Below are 19428 nucleotides of genomic sequence, written 5' to 3'. Positions count from 1 at the left end.
TGTCAGAAGTGGAAAGCTTCACTATCCCCTTGCAGAAGGATAATGATATCCAGGATGCAGAATCCTACACCAAGGCACTTTATATACATCTTCAGGATTGCATGGACCATGCTATCCCAAATAAAACCAAGACTCCTTCCTCAAGCAAGAAGAAACCAGTCTGGTGGACCCCAGCCATAAGCAAACTATACAATAAAAGGAGGAGACATACAAAAAAAGGCCAAATCTCAAGTAGAAAAATCATCCCTGATCAGCTTTAGTAAGAAATTGAGGACCCTCATCAAGTCAATTGAAGCCAATTTCGAAAAGAAGGTTGCCAAGGATGCCAAGGATGCCAGGGATAACCATAAGGCCTTCTATGGTTATGTCAAAAACCTAAATGGCAACGCTCAGGTCTGTTCTGAGCCTGTACAAAATAGAACAAAATACATTGATCTCATTGACAATGCCAACATCTTGGCTGATAGGCCCTGTAGGTTGTGGTGGTGGGGGGGGATTTGCACTAAACCTATTACTATTCCAGGGGATTGTGTAACTCCAATTATTACTGATACGTTGGTTAATAAGGCTCTATCTAAAGCTAAAAACACTGCCTCCATGGGACCAGATGGTGTCCTGGGCTGTGTCATATGCGAGCTCCAAAATGAATTAACCCCACGTCTGAATAACCTGTTCAGTCTCAGCCTCTCGACAGAATTTGTGCCCATAGAATGATGCACAGCAACAGTGGTTCCACTGCACAAGGTTGGGCCCACAACCGACCCTGGGAACTACCGACCAATAAGCCTGACCAGTCTGATCTGTAAGGCAATGGAGCAAATCATTATGGAACTCATAAATGGAGAGATTGGGAACCTCCAAACACTTGACCCCACACAGTTCGGCTTTGTCAAGGGCAGATCACACCTCCTGAACCTGTTGGACTTATTTGAGACAGTTACTCGGGCTATAGATAAGGGAAAGGAGGTACACATGGCTTACCTTGACCTTGCTAAAGCATTTGACACCATTCCCCATTTGGGTTTTATTGATAAACTCACCGACCTGGGCATAAACCCTTACGTCACAAGATGGATCGCAAACTGGCTCTCAGACAGATCCCACAAAGTAAGAGTAGCGGGATCTATGTCCGAATCCAGACCAGTAATGAGCGGTGTGCCTCAGGGCTCTGTCCTGGGGCCCCTCCTGTTTGGCATATACTTCTCAGAAGTACAGGCAAGCACTGAAGGGCTGTGGCTGACCAAGTTTGCGGACGACTGCAAACTGGGTGCTATAATAGAGTCTCCGGCCGACATGGATATCCTCCAGAAGGGCCTTAATGAGACTGATGCATGGTGTTAAAGCCATGGTCTCAAGCTAAATGCTAAAAAATGCGTAGTAATCCCCTTTGGAAAAAACAGAGTACTCGCAAACTACCCCATAGGAGGTAACCCCCTGAAATCTGAAGAAGTAATAAGGGATCTGGGGACCCAAGTAGATAATCAGCTTTCCTTTGATAACCATGTTGCCAAGGTGGTTAGAAAATCCTTCTATGTGACCCATCTGATCACGAAACGGTTTGCATCAAGATCTAAGGATGCAGTGGTGCCCCTCTACTCTTCCCTCATCAGACCCATTATTGAGTACAATGCACCAATTGGAATGTACCTGGCTAGGCATCTCCAGCAGCTGGAGAGACCACAGGGGTACATCACTAAGAGGATTACTGGCCTCAAACAGTTGCCCTATGCAGCACGATTGAAAAAACTAAGGCTTTTCTCTGTTGCATACCGCCTTCTCAGAGGTGATCTCTGTCTAACATACAGAGCCATGTCCAACTCAGAAATGTTGAACATGCTCCATCTTAGCAAAACAAAATCTACTCAAGCTACATGCTCTAGGGATATAAACCTCAGCACAACAATGAATAGAACATGCTGGAGGGACAGATTCCCTTCGCAAAGACTTCCCTTGCTATGGAACAAGGTCCCGATCTACATAAGACAGAGCCCCTCACTATCACTCTTCAACAGGAACCTTGACGAGTGGATGGGTAACAGAAAGTTCACACAAGGGATCATATCAACAGCTCTACTAGATGGGGCCAAGGGTACTAGCTGCTAGATCAAGGGCCTAGGGAACTAACCAAAGGAGTGGTGAATACCGCACAATGTGGCTGGGCTAATATATGCCTTTGGGCAGATAGCCCAGTACCTACCTATGAACCTAGGACTGATATAGAGGTTAGTTTGTCTGAGCAGTTAGTGTTATTAAACTTTCATGTTTAAACTTATTCATACAATATCTTTTATAGTCAGCCTACTTTGGCCAATGTATTACAGTCCATTCAGAGCCATTCTATAGTGGCCCCTGCTCATCACCAACCTACATGTCCCTGGACCTCTCATCAATATTTACAGGTTATTGGTGAGCTATGGGTACCCTGGTACTGTGCCATCTTGACAGTAGGTGAGTTTTTTTTCCATTTAGTCTACCCTTGACTCTATCTGCTGCCCATGACAGGCATTACCATAAGAAGTCCTTCTGATATACATACCTTTCACAGTAGATAATGTGCCTTTGATTCCTTCATACATTTTTGTCTTCATTCACTGGAACTGCAGGTCTCCATTGGTGGCTATAGCCAGGCAGAAAACTTACTTATGACCCAGAGTGGCCAAGTTAGCATTTAAGCCATTTATTCCCAACTCAGCTGTCTGTCTCTTCCACTACTCAGACCTGGTACTCAAACCCTGAAGACTTGGATCACATTCAGGCCTTCATCCCTTTGTGCTACAGGGCTGGTTAACCTTTTACAGCTTGTACTGAGTCCATTTGCATGTCAAGTTGCTTATTAATTTATTCTTACATTTGCTTTTCATATGATAGTCTCTAACCATTAGCACAAACATTACTACCATAGTTAAACTTCAAGATCAGATTTGAATTACTACAACTTAGATTACTATGGTGTGTGTACTTTGTTTATGAGTAAGAACTTTTACTGAATCTTTGTACTGTATGTTAGCTGTACTCTGTTATGACAAATCCACTCATATATATCAACAGGCATAAATATTTAAATGTTGTGTTTTTGGTATGATAAAACCTTAGATAAATTTAGAAAGTAAGATGAAAACCTCCCATTTTTCTGTAAAAAACACCAGCTAGATTTTCTTTTTGTTTTAAACACCTTCTAATTAATTCCCATAGATTTAGTCCCCAAAATGCAAGGCTGTCTAAAAGAATACATTTGTTAATGTGCATTTTACCCTAAAACAGAAATCTAAAATTCAAGTGACCGATAAAATCATAGTGAAAATATACAAATACAAGTTCTAAATATGTTGCTGCAGCAAACAAAAAATATATATTCGAGGAAAAAAACAACCTTACTTAACAAAAGTCAGTTTATAGACTTTCCATTACAGTGAATGAAATAAAAAGACTGTTTTCAAGTCCTGAAGCGATGTGGCATAAATCACCTTTTGTGGTCATCTCACATTAAGCATTAAGAACACTTCTTAAGAAATGTAATTAAAACAGCTGCCATCTAAATCTTCAACATAAGTGTTAGTTATCATTTTTTTAATGTTGGAAAAGGTGGCTTTGTCTGAAAACTTCTAGAAACTCTGGGACATGTTTCAGACTTTAAGAATCTTCTGTGACATTTTTGGCCCCTACATATATCTAGAAGCTAATTTTAACAGAAACATTTACAGTCTGAGATTTCATTGAGTTGTATGCAATGTTTTATGGTTTTGGAGCAAATGTCGGCCTTTACAGCATTCTGTCTATAAAGTTGTTTTTTTTACCTTGTATATAAGCTGTGCCAGAAATGCCATTAATGTTCCTGAACCACTAATCTCCCCACTATGTATGTGTATACTAAGTATACCGGATAAGCTTTTGAAGTATGATTGTTCTGACCATAGGCCTTTAATAATTCAGTCCAAAAGTGGAACTCATCACTGTTGTATTGGCAATAAAAATAAAATGTATAAAAACATATTCCTATTGCTTTTAAAATAGGTACATAGTTAATCTAGGTATATTTTCTCAAGCAAAAGCTGAAGGAAAGTAATATTATTTTCCACAAACTCTTCAACATTAAGCTCATCTAACAGTGATAAATTTAAGTTAAATGCTATTTTATCATATATTCCAAAGTCAGCTCTTAGAGGGAAATACAGGTTAAATGGCACTTTCTCATCTACATGATTACTTGGATTCTAACATTCAGAATGAAGTAACTTAAGTACTCTATGCATATCTGAATTGTTTAATAAGCTGCTAAAATCTGAAAAAGCCACTTTATTGAGTAAACACATTGCTTTTTAGATCATATGAATCTGCACAACAACGCTGTTTTCTGGATTAATTTCAGTAGCCCATATGTATCAGGGTTACCTGTCCATGTTTCATTAACTGTGTGAAAATTCCTTATGCTGAGAAGTATAGATTGTGCTATGAAATATTAGATTTGTAAATTAGGTACTTTAAGACCAAATGAGCATTGATGCTTCATAGTTCATTTCTCATTTGAGGGTACCTTTTTTGTGGTGTTTGCACATCCATCTTTGTCAATATGGGTTTTACTGGGTATTGTAGTTTCTTTCCACATTTCATGGTTGTACTGAAGATAAAATATTGGTTCTCTAAATTGCTCACAGGTGGGCCAGCTGTATGAAAGTGAATTTGGCTCACATTCTTTGATGGCTTGGTGCCTCATTCAAGATTAGTTTTGTTGTCTTGCACCTAAGTTAGTGCTGGACAGGATCCAGCTCTCCCATGAGTCTACACTGGTCTAAGTGGTTTATTGGAGAATGAGTGAATTGTTATAAGAGATATGACTTTATTTTACGTTATTCTTCGAGACTTAGGAAATGAGAAAATACATTTAATGTTATCTGAATGTCTTTAAAGATACGGCTATGAATAAATTACATAGATGGGCTTATAAAGGAAAACATCTTAGGGAAGATGTTTATTTTAATAATAGTAGTTTTAATTAATACTGTAAAAGATTGTTTGCCTCATCTTTTAATGCCCATTTAGATCTTCTCCAAAATCTACAAAATATTTTTCCATTTAAAGTTATTGTTGTCCTGCTCAAACTTTAAGCCCCGCATGGTTTTAATAAACTAACCACTTAAGTGGCTCCTCTTAAGGTAAAAGGGAGGATAGCCTCTTAAGAATGGAAATGAAAGTCTTATCTAAATTTATAATTAAACGTTTAAAGATTCATACATTTTTTAATAATCTATGATACAAAAATAGTATCAGTTAATGGAAAAATATATAACTATTTCCTCATCTAACTTAGTTTTAAATTGTGGCATGTGGATGAATGTAGGGAAGAGGTAATAGGTTGCAGGTAAATTCATTTCAGTAGGGGAGATTTGAATAATTACCGCATGATGATCAAATATTGTGGCGTGATATACTTAAATACTGTCAGATTGTCATATAGATTATTTGATAATACAATTTATCAGCCTGACTAGAAGTACCACATACCACTTAGTAATGAGCACAATCTTCTTCTTCTTTCGGCTTTTCCCGGTCAGGGGTCGCCACAGCGGATCGCCTTGTCCGCACATTGAATGGCAGTGGAGTTTTACAGTGTCGAGTTGCCAGCCCGGCGCCCAACCTTCCACAGAAGGCACACACGCACACCTAGGGCCAATTTAGAGTGTCCAATCCACCTGCAGCATGTCTTTGGGATGTGGGAGGAAACCGAGCACCGGAGGAAACCCACGACCACAGGAGGACATGCAGACTCCGCACAGAAGGCACCCCAGCCGGGGATCGAACCGGAGAACCTCTTGCTGTGAGGCGGCAATGCTAACCACTGCACCACCGTGGCCGCCCTACCACTTAGTAATGAGCACAATATGGAGTAGATTTTGTTGTTGCTGCCTAATCATCGTATTCCTTAAATGTAATGATAGGGTTCATAGTTTATATTATTTTCTAGCATATCATGTTCCGTGTTATATATCTATTTTGGAATTCCTTTAGTCATTGAGACCTACCCTTGGAAACAACCACACATTTGCTAGATTTATGTGCCATTATAGTTAATCACAAAAATAGAATTAGTACCTGTTGTGTTCTCAAAGGGTTTTATAATATGCAAAAAGTCGACTGTTAACATTATAATAGTTGTTCTCGCATGCCATCTACCTAAGGGGAAGAGATGATGAAGATCCTAATTCATACTGTTATCTATCAAGTTTATAGTGCTGTTCTTAGGAACAGCTTATCCCTTGTAATAAAACTATATCATGAAAATTTCATCTTAAAAACTAACAATATGCTTGTGAAGGGAAGCATAACTGTTTTTTTTAATTCAATTGTATAATTTTATGAACAAGTTTATAACACTTACATGCAAAAAGGCTGGGATCTGAGTCCAATAGTGAATAATATTTTTCCATTTCTCTTTCACGCAGTCTAGAAAACACAAGTCAGATTTTAATAACTGACTATATGATTTGAAAAATAATGTTTACAGCCGAACAGAAAGTATACCTTTGTGCTGTTCTTTGTCTTGCTCTTTCCCTTTCAGACTGGCTACCGTGGGGTGGGTGAGCTGCTACAGAAATTTTCTCTACATCTTTTGTATAAGATAGGTGTTCTTGTTCCTTAATGACAAACTCAACTAGGTTTTCATATTCCTTGCAGCAAAATTGCTGAAAAACAAAACAATGAAATTCAGACAAATACCTTAACATTGCATGTCTCATTCTCAATCAAGTGTACGTAATAATTGTAGATATAGCATATAAATTGCCATCCACAGACTTGTATTCTTTCTTTATTACATTTTATTTTAGATCTAAGCAAAGCTATAATAATTTCCTCTCAAGCATTTCTCTGTGGTTCACATCAATGAAGACAGAACACAGAAATTATGAATCAAACTGATTCGCAACATGCTCATGAAAAGTACATTATTATTAAATATCTATGAAGACAAAAAAATTATATTTTGTTAAATTCTTTTTTTCCCCTTAACAATACCTGGTTAACTAGATTTCTTTATTTTGGCTCAAGACTGTCATTGGAATACATTTTTTGTTGTATTGGTGAGCTATAAAATCCAGAAAGTCATAAACATATAATATGTAATGTGTATGTGTGTGTGTGTGTGTGTGTGTGTGTGTGTGTGTGTGTGTGTGTGTGTGTGTGTGTGTGTGAAGGGGGGGGTGTATTCTGGAAGCTGGTGCAGATGCGCAAATCCAAAAATCAAAAATTTGGCTAGACACCTGAATATCTTGCACACTGCATGTTGTACCAAAATAATAATTCAACAAATTACTTCTCGTTACTATAATCTTTCTTACTCAGTGTCAATATAGTCTTAAGTATCTGCTTGTATATTATTTATACTACTTACAATTTGAATAATAGCAGGAATGTGTAGTAAAGAATTGCATTCTTATTGTAAATAATAACAAAAAAATGAAAAAAAAAAACATCTCAGCAAAATGGTGCAGATACAAGGGCTTTTCTGCATAGATGAGTATCTCCGTTTTCTCCTATAGGGAGTCATTTCAAAGGCTGCACCAAATAAGCCATTACATTGCTATAAGGGATATGGTTTCAGTGTTATATTCCTCCATGCAGAAACTGCACCAGTCACAGTTTAGGGCTGTTTATTTATCTGTGTATTGATATTTGTTTACTGTGAAGGTCCGACTGGGCACAAGTGCCCCTTTTCAGGTAGGCCCTCTAAGAAAGCTCCAAGATATCATATTTAATGCAATCAATATTTACAATAGCACATTTTAGAATACAGTTTCAGTGAATACATAGCAAATAATTGTAATAAAATTTGTATTAATATTAAGAAACATTAATATACATGCATTTTATTGAGAATTTACCGATAGAACTGTGGTGTATAAGAAAGGTGGGAGTAACTTAAGAAATACAACAAAGTGAGGTATTAGAAGGGATAAGGAATTTTAAGTGTTAATAGAGAAGTAACAATGGAATAGTAATTTAGTTGTGCTAATTAGAAATATGTATTGAAGTTTAAGTGCTACAATAAAGTGAAGTCTTAGAAGGAAATAAACAAGCTAAGTGATTTAGTGCTTCAAAATGAGGTATTAGAAGGGTGATGAAGGGTGTTATGAGAGCTATGTACCAGTCGAGGAGCAGGGATGAAGCCAGGAGGAAGACAGGGCATCTTTTAGTAAGCTTTTGAAAAGATGAAGGTATAAGGTAGACATAATTGACAGAGGAATTTTAATCCAAGTTTAGCTACATGATTGTAACAGAGCCTGACCCCTGCAGCCCTTTGTGATTTGTAGCAGTTGTTTATTATTTAACTGAAGGGGACAATTTGGTAAATAGAATTGGAATGTGGGGCTAATTGCTGGGCAGGTGCATGAGGTATGGATGACTTGGTGGGATAAGATGTGCAGGATATAAGGTAGGAGGTGAGGAAGTTCAAGCCAGTTAAATGATTTTAGTGCTAAACACTGGTAAGGTTTGTTGCAAGCAAATCTTGTTATACCATTGTTTAAGTTTAGGACTAAGTGAGGCTTGTAAGTTGGTCATGATAGGGGCTCCATATAGATGAGAAGGTATGAGGTAAGTCGTAATTAGAATTACATTAGAAGAGTTTGCAAACAATTGCTTTATTCTCTGAAGGGTACCTAGTTTTTGATGGGTTTTCTTTGTGCTGTTGTGGACATGTGATCAACTTTAAGACTTGTTTGTCATAACAAGTAGTTTTGTATGTGAATTAACTTCAATCATGGTATTATTTAAGGAGAAATTTTAAAGCTATTTTTACACAGAAATATGATGTTGAAAAAAATAAGTAACTTAGCTTTTTTTGGATTTAATAGTGGGTGATTATCCTGTAGCCAACTTTTAACAGAGTTAAAGGTTTCTTGAGTAATCCTTTGAAGGTGAGTAAGGTTATCTGAAGTGCATTTTAGGACAGCATTGTCAGCATATTGTATGAGGGAAGCTTGCTGATAGGAATTATGTAGCTTGTTAGAATGATTTTATTTCTTATAGAAGCATAAAAGCATAGATTAGTACTAGGCTAACTGCCTTTGTGGGCCATTTTAAGCCTAGCCAATTACCCCATATGAGAATCAAACCCTGCACCATATGTCTGTAAGGTAAACACCTTAACCATTATGGCGTCTTTGTGAATGAGCTGGGTGGATGAACATCCGTGTCTCCTACACAGTTCAGATATACCTACTGATATCTGTCAGTAGGTTAACATTTAAAACATTGCCGTGTACCATCTTTGAATCGTTTGCTTTGTAGTGTACATGAGTAATATGCAGTCAATTGTAGACTTGAGAACAGAGTTCTTCATTTCTTCTTCTTCTTCTTCTTCTTATTATTATTACTATTATCATTATTAGGATATCAAGCAAGCACAACTGCTTCTTTTCAGTGGTGACCTAGGAGCACTTATCTATTTATGACTTATCCAGACTCCAACTGTATCCATACATAGGCAGTGGGAATCAAACCTAGGACTACATCACTGAAGCTACTTATTATCTCATGATTTTAAACCCATGCGCAAATTGGATGTTCCTCACATTTAATGATATTTCTTTATTACAGTTTTTTGTAGAACATCTCTTTGAAAGTTTTAGAAAAAAAAACAGAGCTTCTAGAGTATGCACATATCAAATAAACACACCAGCCTTCCTCTAAAAGTGGAGAGCATCAGAAATTGTGCTTGTACCTTTAAAGTGCAGTTACAGTGCAAATAAACATCGTCAATGAAACAGATACAGAAAGAAAGGGTACCGGTAACTCAAAATGACTAATAAATATCAGGTATATTTTTATTTTGACAATTAAACCAAGAAAATACCTTCCTTGATGGATACTGCAGGTGATTTTTTCACTGCTGTAACTAGAGTGGGGTAAAGGGGGGCTACCCTGGTTGCTAGGAGGCATTGCTAAATGCTATAAGTGCAGTACTGGAATCCATTTAAAAAGCAGTGGCTGATATCATGCTGTCTTCTTTTTATTTATTTTGTTAAACCATTTTTGGCTAACATGTTTGAGTTTTTTTTTTGAGGGTGTCCATTGACTTATCAAAGCCTGTGAGTTTTATCCCCTGGTTAAGTCATCTATTAGCATATTTATTCCAGAGGTTCCACATATTTGGATGGGCTCATGCACTGTAAGGATGCAATCTGTGATGTCACTCTTTGATTACATAAGTTCATGCATCCACTGCACTCACCACCAATTTACCCTCTTGGAAGAAACAGGTTGAGGGATTTTTTTAGAGTACTATGGTTATTTATGCTGTATGCTGTGCTTGTACTATATCTAAATGGTAGATAGTACAAGGAAAACACAAGTTAAAGTAAGAATATAGGAACATATTAGGGATGTGGCCAGCCTACATTCTATAAGTGCTGTTTCACAGCACACTAAAGACGAACATTCAGGGAGTATGATATATTTAAAATATCTTGTGATAGGTATGGTCCATGTACCATGAGCAGGTGATAACATTCATAATTTGAACAAATTAGAGATGACAATGATATAAATAATACTATGCATCCAAATGGTTAACGCAAAGTGTGTTTTAATTTATTACGATTATTATATAGATTAATTTTAGTAGTGGATTAGTGTGAATGGAGCTTTGAATAACTATTTTCTCTATATTTATATTCATAGTTAGTACTAAGCTAACTGCCATTTTAACCCTAGCCAGTTATGTAAGGCAAACGCGTTAACCATTAGGCCATCCTCCCTACCCCAATAAATAAGTTCTATTTTCTTACTTTGTAGGGTAAAGCTAGGATTACTTTGTTAATGTCAGTAAATGTGGAAGAGAACTGTAGGTGTTTCAATGCAGAAAAGAAAAAAATAACTAATGGTTAAGTGTTTGTTTGCAAAAGTTATATAATTCACTTGTGCAAATGATGGTATATCTTTTGTCCCAGAGAAGGCATCATGTTGAAGCGCTAGGGAGCTATTTTAAAAAGTTTAAGTTTCTTTGCAGTATTGTTGTGTGTTTTATTATTTTTGTCATATATAGTGTTTAAACAAAGAAACATCTCCTTCCTTGCCTGACCTACAACAAAGTCAGTTAAAGCTGACTAAATTTAAGGATCCTCCTACATAGGTCCAGAGGTTGGGGCATGGGTGTTTGAGTTGGAGGACCACAGCAGAACTTTCTAAAGAGGGTGAGTCTTGGGGTACAAGTAGCAGAAGAGGCTCATTTATAGACTTCTGATTAGAACGTATAATTCCTGGGAAGACTGCAGGCTATAAAGAGGTATGACAATCAAGTCTGTTAGGGACACTCAAAAGAAGCAATGGAAGTAGCTTTTCATGTGGATAAGCAGATATACCAAAGCTAGAGTTAAGAATCATCCTCTGGCAGAGAACACAACTACTCACCCTTCAAAGAGTGATGTCAGATGTGGACCTGCCATTCCCAGGAGCAAGGAAGTGAATGACTAATTTGTGTACTAAACAATGCAGCCACATTAGGAGACACCTAGGGGTGAGAAGACCCATTCAACTCCCCTCAGTGCCCTACCTCCAAGGGAACTAGGTGAATATATCAACCATTAAAGGGCAAAGATCGCCTTTCCTGTGGAAGCTGGAAGCATGAATGCAACTGTCCTAAAGGGCATAGAGAGGACTCCCCACTGGCAGATTCATAGATTCATGCTGGAAAGGAAGATGTAGAGCAATTAGGAAGGGTATGTACCCCATGGATGAACTCCTACCCACTGGAACAACTGGAGCAACAACATACATGAAAGGCTCTCATACAAGACATAGATATAGATGTCTATAAACCTCATAAGAAAAGCTACATGACTAGCATGAGCTCAGCATGGACCATGCCAACTCCTCAGGACCAAGGGCAGTTGACTGCCTAGGACACTGAATTTGAGTCATATTTCTGCAATGGGCATCCAGAACATACAGGCACCTGCAGCAGTCTGGACTTAATGCTACAACATAGTGGTTCATCCACCTGGAGAACCAAATCCACCTCAACTTACATGGCATGTTTACGGTAAGCCATAAGCCACCTTCCTAAGACCCAGTCAGAAGTTACTGGTTTACTGAAGACAACGGCCATATGGGAATTTAGAAGAGATGCACACACACACACACACACACACACACACACACACACACACACACACACACACACACACACACACACACACACACACACTCTGACTTTCATTCCTAGGTGATGATGGTCTTCTGCAAGGACAAGGCCATTGTAGGAGAACGAGCTCTTGAAAGCCCCTAACCAAACAAGATTCTCTCTACAATCAGATGAGTCATCTAACAGGACTGTAACTGCTGAACCAGGGGTTTTCCTATGTAAAGCCCCTTTCTAAAAGTGCCTAAGCTTGCCAAACTAGTGCCAGTACCCTTATGAGAGTACCTCCTTCTTCCAGACTTCAGTCACAGCATCTTCTGTGAAACTCAAAACGTCTAAGACATACCTCTCAGTCTGCAGAAATTGAAAATAGTTGCAAATGCCTTTGAAAAGCAGGTACATCCAATCAATTATCTGGACAGCTAATTAGCATAAAGTGTGAATACAAAATTGAACATACTCTTCCTGCATTCAATAGGATTGTGGCATACTACTCATATACATGTACACGTGTTTAAAAAACAGAAAGTGACAAAATTATGGAAAAATATAAGCACGTTATTAAAGAGACAGCATAAAAATCTGTAGACTTTAGTGAACAGTATTATGAAATGTTATCACACAAGTTCATTATTTCTTTATTTATTGGCATTTTATTTTTGCTTCAGAAAATGGTAGATGTAAGATGTGTGCTCTCTTTCTTTAAATTATTATTGCCACTAGCATGTTGGTTAATTAGCATGGTTTCCTGATTACTAGACAGCTTCAGAAATCATGTGTGATAAGGTAGGAGTCAGAAAATTATGTGAAGGGGTAAATCAAGTATAAAAATAGGACATGATTCCAAAAATATGTACATCATGTGCAGAGGTAAATCAGACCTGAAAATAGGAACATCTATCCACCCTTAACCTAGTTTCTCATTTTTGCACATGGGTTCGGAGTATCTCTTCAACAGTAGCAGTCATCTAGAGCCAAGGATTACACCACTGGGTGGCTAGCCCTGCCATGGTAGTTTTCCACACCACATACTCACATGTACACTCACACCTATGGCCAGTTTAGAGTGTCCAATCCACCTACTGCATGACTTTGGAATGTGGAATGAAACCCATGGAAACACAGGGAGGATATGCAGACTTCACACAGAAAGCACCCCAGCTGAGAATCAAACTAGAGAACCTCTTACTGTGAGGCAACAATGATATCTGCTGTGTCACTGTGCCACCCTAAAGCTGAAAATAGGAATGTTCCTCCAAAATAGGTACAGTTGAAAGGTCTGGTCCATGCAAACATACTATGACAAATCCATATAGAAAGACAGATGGTATCTCAGTGACAGCCTCCTAGGAGCCAGACATTCCTGGAATTTACTCTCCCCTTATGCACCCATGAGCATGAGGAGCCTTATGGCTTCTAAGATGCTGGGCACTATGCAGATGTCATAATGTACAGGAAAAAGAAACATACTATACTGTCCACTGCATGACTGTATCTTGGGCTAACCCACACCTCTGTTATGGCATTCATTCATGTATAAAGCCGCAGGAATAAAAGTTACACATCTTCAAGCCATCTATTTGATAGTCTCAACATGTGTCACTTGCTGCAGAGTAAACTAGTACAGTTGCACCCCAGGATTTAGGTCATAAGGAAAAGCCTAGCTGAAAGCTCCTAAATGTATTCAAACAGCAGAGAGAATGAAGCTCATAGGGATCACTGATTTGCAGCTTAGAAAATGTTGAATTTCTCCTCTTTCTCCTGAAGAATGACAATGCAGATCAGGATGCAGCAGTTAGCACCAATGAAGAGGGGATACTACCCAGAAATGCATCAAGAAAGGATGGCCATCCATGCCCAAGCCCTCAGGTTCATCCTCTACAATCTTCAATAGTAGAAGGAAATGGACTATGATCTTTGTGATCATTAGAAGCTCATTAAGACAAAGCAGAAGTCAGCCTTATACTGCTTAGGTAAAACATAACTCCAGTCTGCTAGAGGCTTATGGCAACTGAGGGAGGGAGCCTCCAGGTCTTGAAGAGAATATCCAGAAAGATTGGCTTCAGGAGAGAAAACTGGGTCACTGGCACCATTGGCCCTTGGGTTCAGCTCAGGAGATGGGGGTCAAAAAAGACTGTGCATGTTGTAGGACCTTGCTAATGGAGAAGGCACCATGTGAAGAGCTCAAGTAACCATATGATCTAGAGATTTCATTCATCTCACAAAGGCATTCAAATTTATTGTGTGTGTGTGTGTGTGTGTGTGTGTGTGTGTGTGTGTGTGTGTGTGTGTGTGTGTGCATGTGTGTGTTGGGGGCAGACTCCATATCTACTAAAAGTTGCAAAGGCATGATAACTGTATACTCTATGCTTGCATGGACAAGTGATTAATGCATTCAGGGTGGTGGCTTTAGAATGACTCCACACAAACCAAGACTAACATCTAAAGCAGAGAGGTCTGCAATGGGTCAGAACCAGGCAGTAAACCAAAGTATCTAACAGTGAAATACTACATTCATGACTAACAACAACCAACTATCAAAAAACATCTAATCTCTTGCACTTCAGCAAAGATAATGTCTCTTCCTCAGCCATAAGCAACCAGTCCAAATGGGTTTGTGGAATGTCATAGGAAATTAAATCTTGGTTTTGACTTCTCCTTACTGCAACCCAAAGAATCTAAGAGCTTCACAATCGAGATGAATGGACTTGGATTAAAGCTGAACTCAGGGATGGTTCCCAAAGGAGGAAGTGGCAAGTGCACCTCTAAACAAGTCCCTTATATACCATTTTCTGACCGGTGAAGTAGATAAATCTAAACACAGAACCCATTATGGAGAGTCTCAGGTCAGTAAATATAAGCCTGGGATGCTGCCTTTGAAAGTCCACATAGCTACAGTGTGTGTATCACTCTTTCGGCACAAAAGATGCATTGCATCACAGATTTAACACAACTTTATATTATATTTACAACAGCAGTAAAAGACAACTTTTTTTTAATTTAGTGTGCCAGTTTGTTGCTGCTATTATTATAGGGGTTCTTCTTCTTCACCATCTGTCTTATGCCTTTCTGAAAAGTTCAGTGGAATAGTCCACAAAGCTGTCATTGTAAATGTTACACCATGTAGAAGCGTTTCCATGACAATATGTTTCTTAATGTCCACAGTGAAATTAGTGCCCTCATTTTGGTAGCTCTGCTTTCTTCTTCCTCTTCCTTCTTTGTTTTTATCTTCAGGATAACTCCTTGACACACTTACCATCTAATGTTTCTCTGTCCTTATCATTGTCACTGTTTCTTCTTTTGGAAGATGAAAAAGTTCAGTTCCAGAACTCCCTTTGTACTCCTCCTCCAACCACTCCATTTTTGAGGTTTCCTTTGCCCCTTCTTGACTAGAGTCACGTCCTTTTTCCTAAAATGACAGCAGAGCTATATACAATATTCCAATTGTGCCTTGACTAGAGACCTATAGAATACTTTACTACCTTATGTATCTTGACATCTTCCTCACTTGTACCACAGCCTCATTCAGTGCATGTTTGTTTTTGTACTTACAGAAACTACTACATCTTTGTGTTGCTGGTGGTACATATTTTGTCATGTCATGCCTCAGCTCATATTGGGTTTGGGGATCCTAGTCCCTAGCTGCAAGACTGCAATTTACAGCACTGAACCCCACCTTCCACCCTATAGTCCACAGTATGTAATTTACTGAAATGTATCTGTAGCCTCTCCTTTCCATCAAATGTCAGCTCCCAATTTTAGTGTCACCCATATGCATATTAGCTATGCTTTGTATATCTCTAGCAATATCCTGCATGAATATCCAAAATTGTACTGGGCCCAGGACTGACCCCTACAAGACTGAGTTATTCAACTGTATATATGTCTGCTTCTGCTCTTCTCAAGACCACCATCTGGTCTTGTCTACTTACAGATTCCTTGAGTAAAACCACACAGCAGTGCGATGAACAACTGATTTGTGGCACAGTAAATATGTCTGTCTCTGCAAGACCTATTACATACTGGTCAATTTGGTTTGCACAGCATGTTGTACAGTACTCCACAAGTTTGGTGTCTGGCACACTACTCTTTAATAATTGTCATTTGTTGACTACAAAACATTGATAACTAAAACTGCACATCTTATGAATTATTTGAAAATACATTTGTTACATGTCCTGGAAGAAGTCTACAAATATGAAATTTGTTCTAATAACCACAAGTATTTGACTGAAGAAGTAGAATGCAGTGTTCTCCTGGCCTTGGGTCACTATCTTTGTTGTGATAGGGTTCTGAAGCCCTGCTGTCTTTAAATATGGGAAGGTGGGGTTCATAACACTGCATATTTGGAATAAATGTCACTGCAGAACATGTTTCATGTTCTCATTTTTGATCTAAGAGGATACTGAGTGAGCAAATGGAAATTCAAATAGATTAGTAACAGATGTCACAAATTATAAAAAAGGAAGTAAAAAACAACTTCTACCACAATATCCTCAGGTTTAAAGTGCAACTGAATCAGAAACATGGAAAGTTATACACTTTTACTGGAACAAGACAACGCAGATATTAATCCTATGTTTTTCTTTAGCCACAGTATTTAAGAGGAAAAGAAAACAAACACTGGATTTCACTGTAAAAACGATATAATGGAGTTGTGTTTGGCTTCATTTTCTACACTCAGGGGCTGTACAAAGCTGAATGAGGTAAAACTTTAAATTAGCCATCACTTACACAGAAGAAGTTTAAATTCTTCTGGATTTATGACTATACATTTATTTAAAGAGGGAGAGACAGAGAGACAGGGTAAGAGAGAGAGAGAGAGAGAGACACACAGAAAAGTCAGTCAATAGAAAGAGAGGGAGTGCGGGAGGGAGAAGGGAGGGACAGCAGCTAAGGACATAAATAGGACACATTAGAAATATATATATATATATATATATATATATATATATATATATATATATATATATATATATAAAATGCTCCTGTTCTCCTACTACATAACTCCTTATACCATCTCCCAAGCATTACAGCCTATACTTGCTTCTACAGTGCTCATCTACTTCTGTATCTACTTCCTCTGCCTGACACTAGTTAACTCCCCCCTGATGTTTCTCTTGATTCAAAGAAAAAAAAAGGTTTATACTTTAAAATTATTCTCTGTAAACACTACTCACTCTATATAATTGCATATATACTTTGTAAATATTACTTAGACCATATGTATCATTTGCCTATCCTTTTTAACTATGTTTTTTCATCAATGCGTGCTAGCATTGTTCTTGAACTTTGGAACTTTGCATACTCATCTATGATTGTATTTGCAATTATTGTATAATTGTTCAGTATCTGTGGAGCATTTCTGCCCGGGCCTCCATTGAAAACGGGTTCTACCCCAGTCATCAAATTGAAATAAAAAATAAATACATCTATATACAGACAGGTATGTAGCCTTCAGGCACTACTCTTTCTTTTCAGACATTGTAGCAGAGCTACTTTCAGACATATGAGATGGTTAGATAGTTTCTGCTATAATACAATGATAGCCAGCATTTCTAAATACCAAACTGGTTTGAACTAAATGTAGTCATATCTGATTATATATAAACCAACCTAACTAGCTGTTTGAGATAATTTACCAATTTTTTCTTATAATGGACTCATTACCACTGTTTGCATTTGAGTGTTTTAGTTTTATAATGCTTCATCGGTACTGTATCATATAAGTATGACAGTTAACAGCCCTAACAGCCAAAAAAGCAGAACTGTATACCTTCCACCCTTTTTCTAGTAACCTTTTCTGTACAGATAAGTAATGTACTTAATGCTGATGTTTTCTTTGATCCCTTTTAAACAACAAGGTTTGCCACAGTCAGATTCCTCTATGTGTATTTAAACTACTCTGCATAACTGGTTTCTTAGGAGCCAGAGTGTTGCAGTCTGGTTCTGGAGACAGTTTTAAATACATAGATGGAATGTCTGGTGGTACTAGAATTTCAGAATTTGCATATGGAAAGAAATAAGGTTGGAATCCCATTTAAAATGATCTCCCCTTAATTGAAATGTCTGTCCAAAAGAAATGTTACCTAGACAAACCCGGAGGAAAGAGAAATAATCAAGTTTAGAATCTGTATCAAAACTTAAAAGGAAGCAAGTAAATTTTCAAAAATGATTCTTTATGTTAAGAAAATGAAAACGGAGGTCGAGTATTGACTCTCTTTTATTTTTTCCTAGCCATCTAAGTAGACGGTTTGCGATATTACATCTCCAGGAGTTTCCCTCTGAAGGCGGTCAAAATACTTCACAGCAAAGTCTGTATAGTCAAATTGAAAAGAGTCAGACACTAGTGTGGAGGTATGTCCAGAAGTCAGAGAGCAAATAACTGTTAGTGAGATCCAGCATTTTAATGTCGGACACAAAATATGCTGGTGATTGCTGTGTTCATGGGGGATATAATAGTACGGTTTCTGATGAAGTCTGATAACTGATCTTCCAGGATTGGCTGCATCTGAGCTTGTTTCAGCTTGCTTAAAGGAACTTCAACCCATTGAAGAAGATAATTTAATTTCCAACCATGCAGAGATTCCTCTAGCAATAAGCTTTATGAATAACATCTATTGATAAGAGCAGTTTTCTTGCTGTCTGTTACAGTGCATAGGCATAGCTCTTCATTTTAGTCAGATTTACTGAACTACGCATCTAACTGCTTAAGGGGTTTAGTCAGGAGTTTCACATTTTTACACCAAGATCTTATGCTTTTGCCCCTCCAAAATAACAGTTTATTACTCCATGGGATACATTAGTTGAAAATATTGTGTTAATGGCTTTGTCCTCTCAATGTAATACCTGTGTGCTTTTATGGATACTTCTACTATGAGGAGATAAATGGAAAGTTACTGAGTATTAGAATCCCCAGACTGCATTCCCTGAAAAAAATGCCCCCCTGCACCCCCCAATATGGGATACAAGCCCCTCACATTCATCTGAACACACACACACACACACACACACACACACATGTATATATATATATATATATATATATATATATACACACACACACACACACACACACACACACACACACACACACACACACACACAAACACAAACTCCATGGTTGCACCAACTCAAAGAAGGGCTGTATTACCCCTGAAAAGGACATTACTTCCAGTACAACTTCCCTGCAGTAATTTCTTGTGGTGGAGTTCTGATCTACTGTGGGTTGAATATCTGGCAAATGATGATCAATAATTTAATCTTTGTCCACCAGTAGGTTACTTCTTATAGTC

The 19428-nt window shown here is 38.0% G+C and overlaps 1 protein-coding gene across 4 annotated transcripts in view; it reads right to left on the bottom strand.

Moving 5' to 3' along the window:
* ERICH6 (glutamate rich 6) overlaps window positions 1-19428 on the bottom strand; it is a 419490-nt gene that overhangs the window by 234320 nt on the left and 165742 nt on the right. For all 4 annotated transcript variants that reach the window (XM_044063744.1, XM_044063745.1, XM_044063746.1 and 1 more), the window contains 2 exons: window positions 6517-6677; window positions 6374-6438 (listed from right to left, as the gene is read on the bottom strand). In XM_044063744.1, coding sequence (XP_043919679.1) covers window positions 6374-6438; window positions 6517-6677 — 226 coding nt within the window. The remainder of the gene's footprint in view (window positions 1-6373; window positions 6439-6516; window positions 6678-19428) is intronic.

The sequence above is a fragment of the Protopterus annectens genome, chromosome 2.part2, assembly GCF_019279795.1.
Source record: "Protopterus annectens isolate FY-2018-M chromosome 2.part2, PAN1.0, whole genome shotgun sequence".
In the NCBI taxonomy this organism is placed as follows: Eukaryota; Metazoa; Chordata; order Ceratodontiformes; family Protopteridae; genus Protopterus; species Protopterus annectens.
This window is presented reverse-complemented; position numbering and strand designations above follow the sequence as displayed.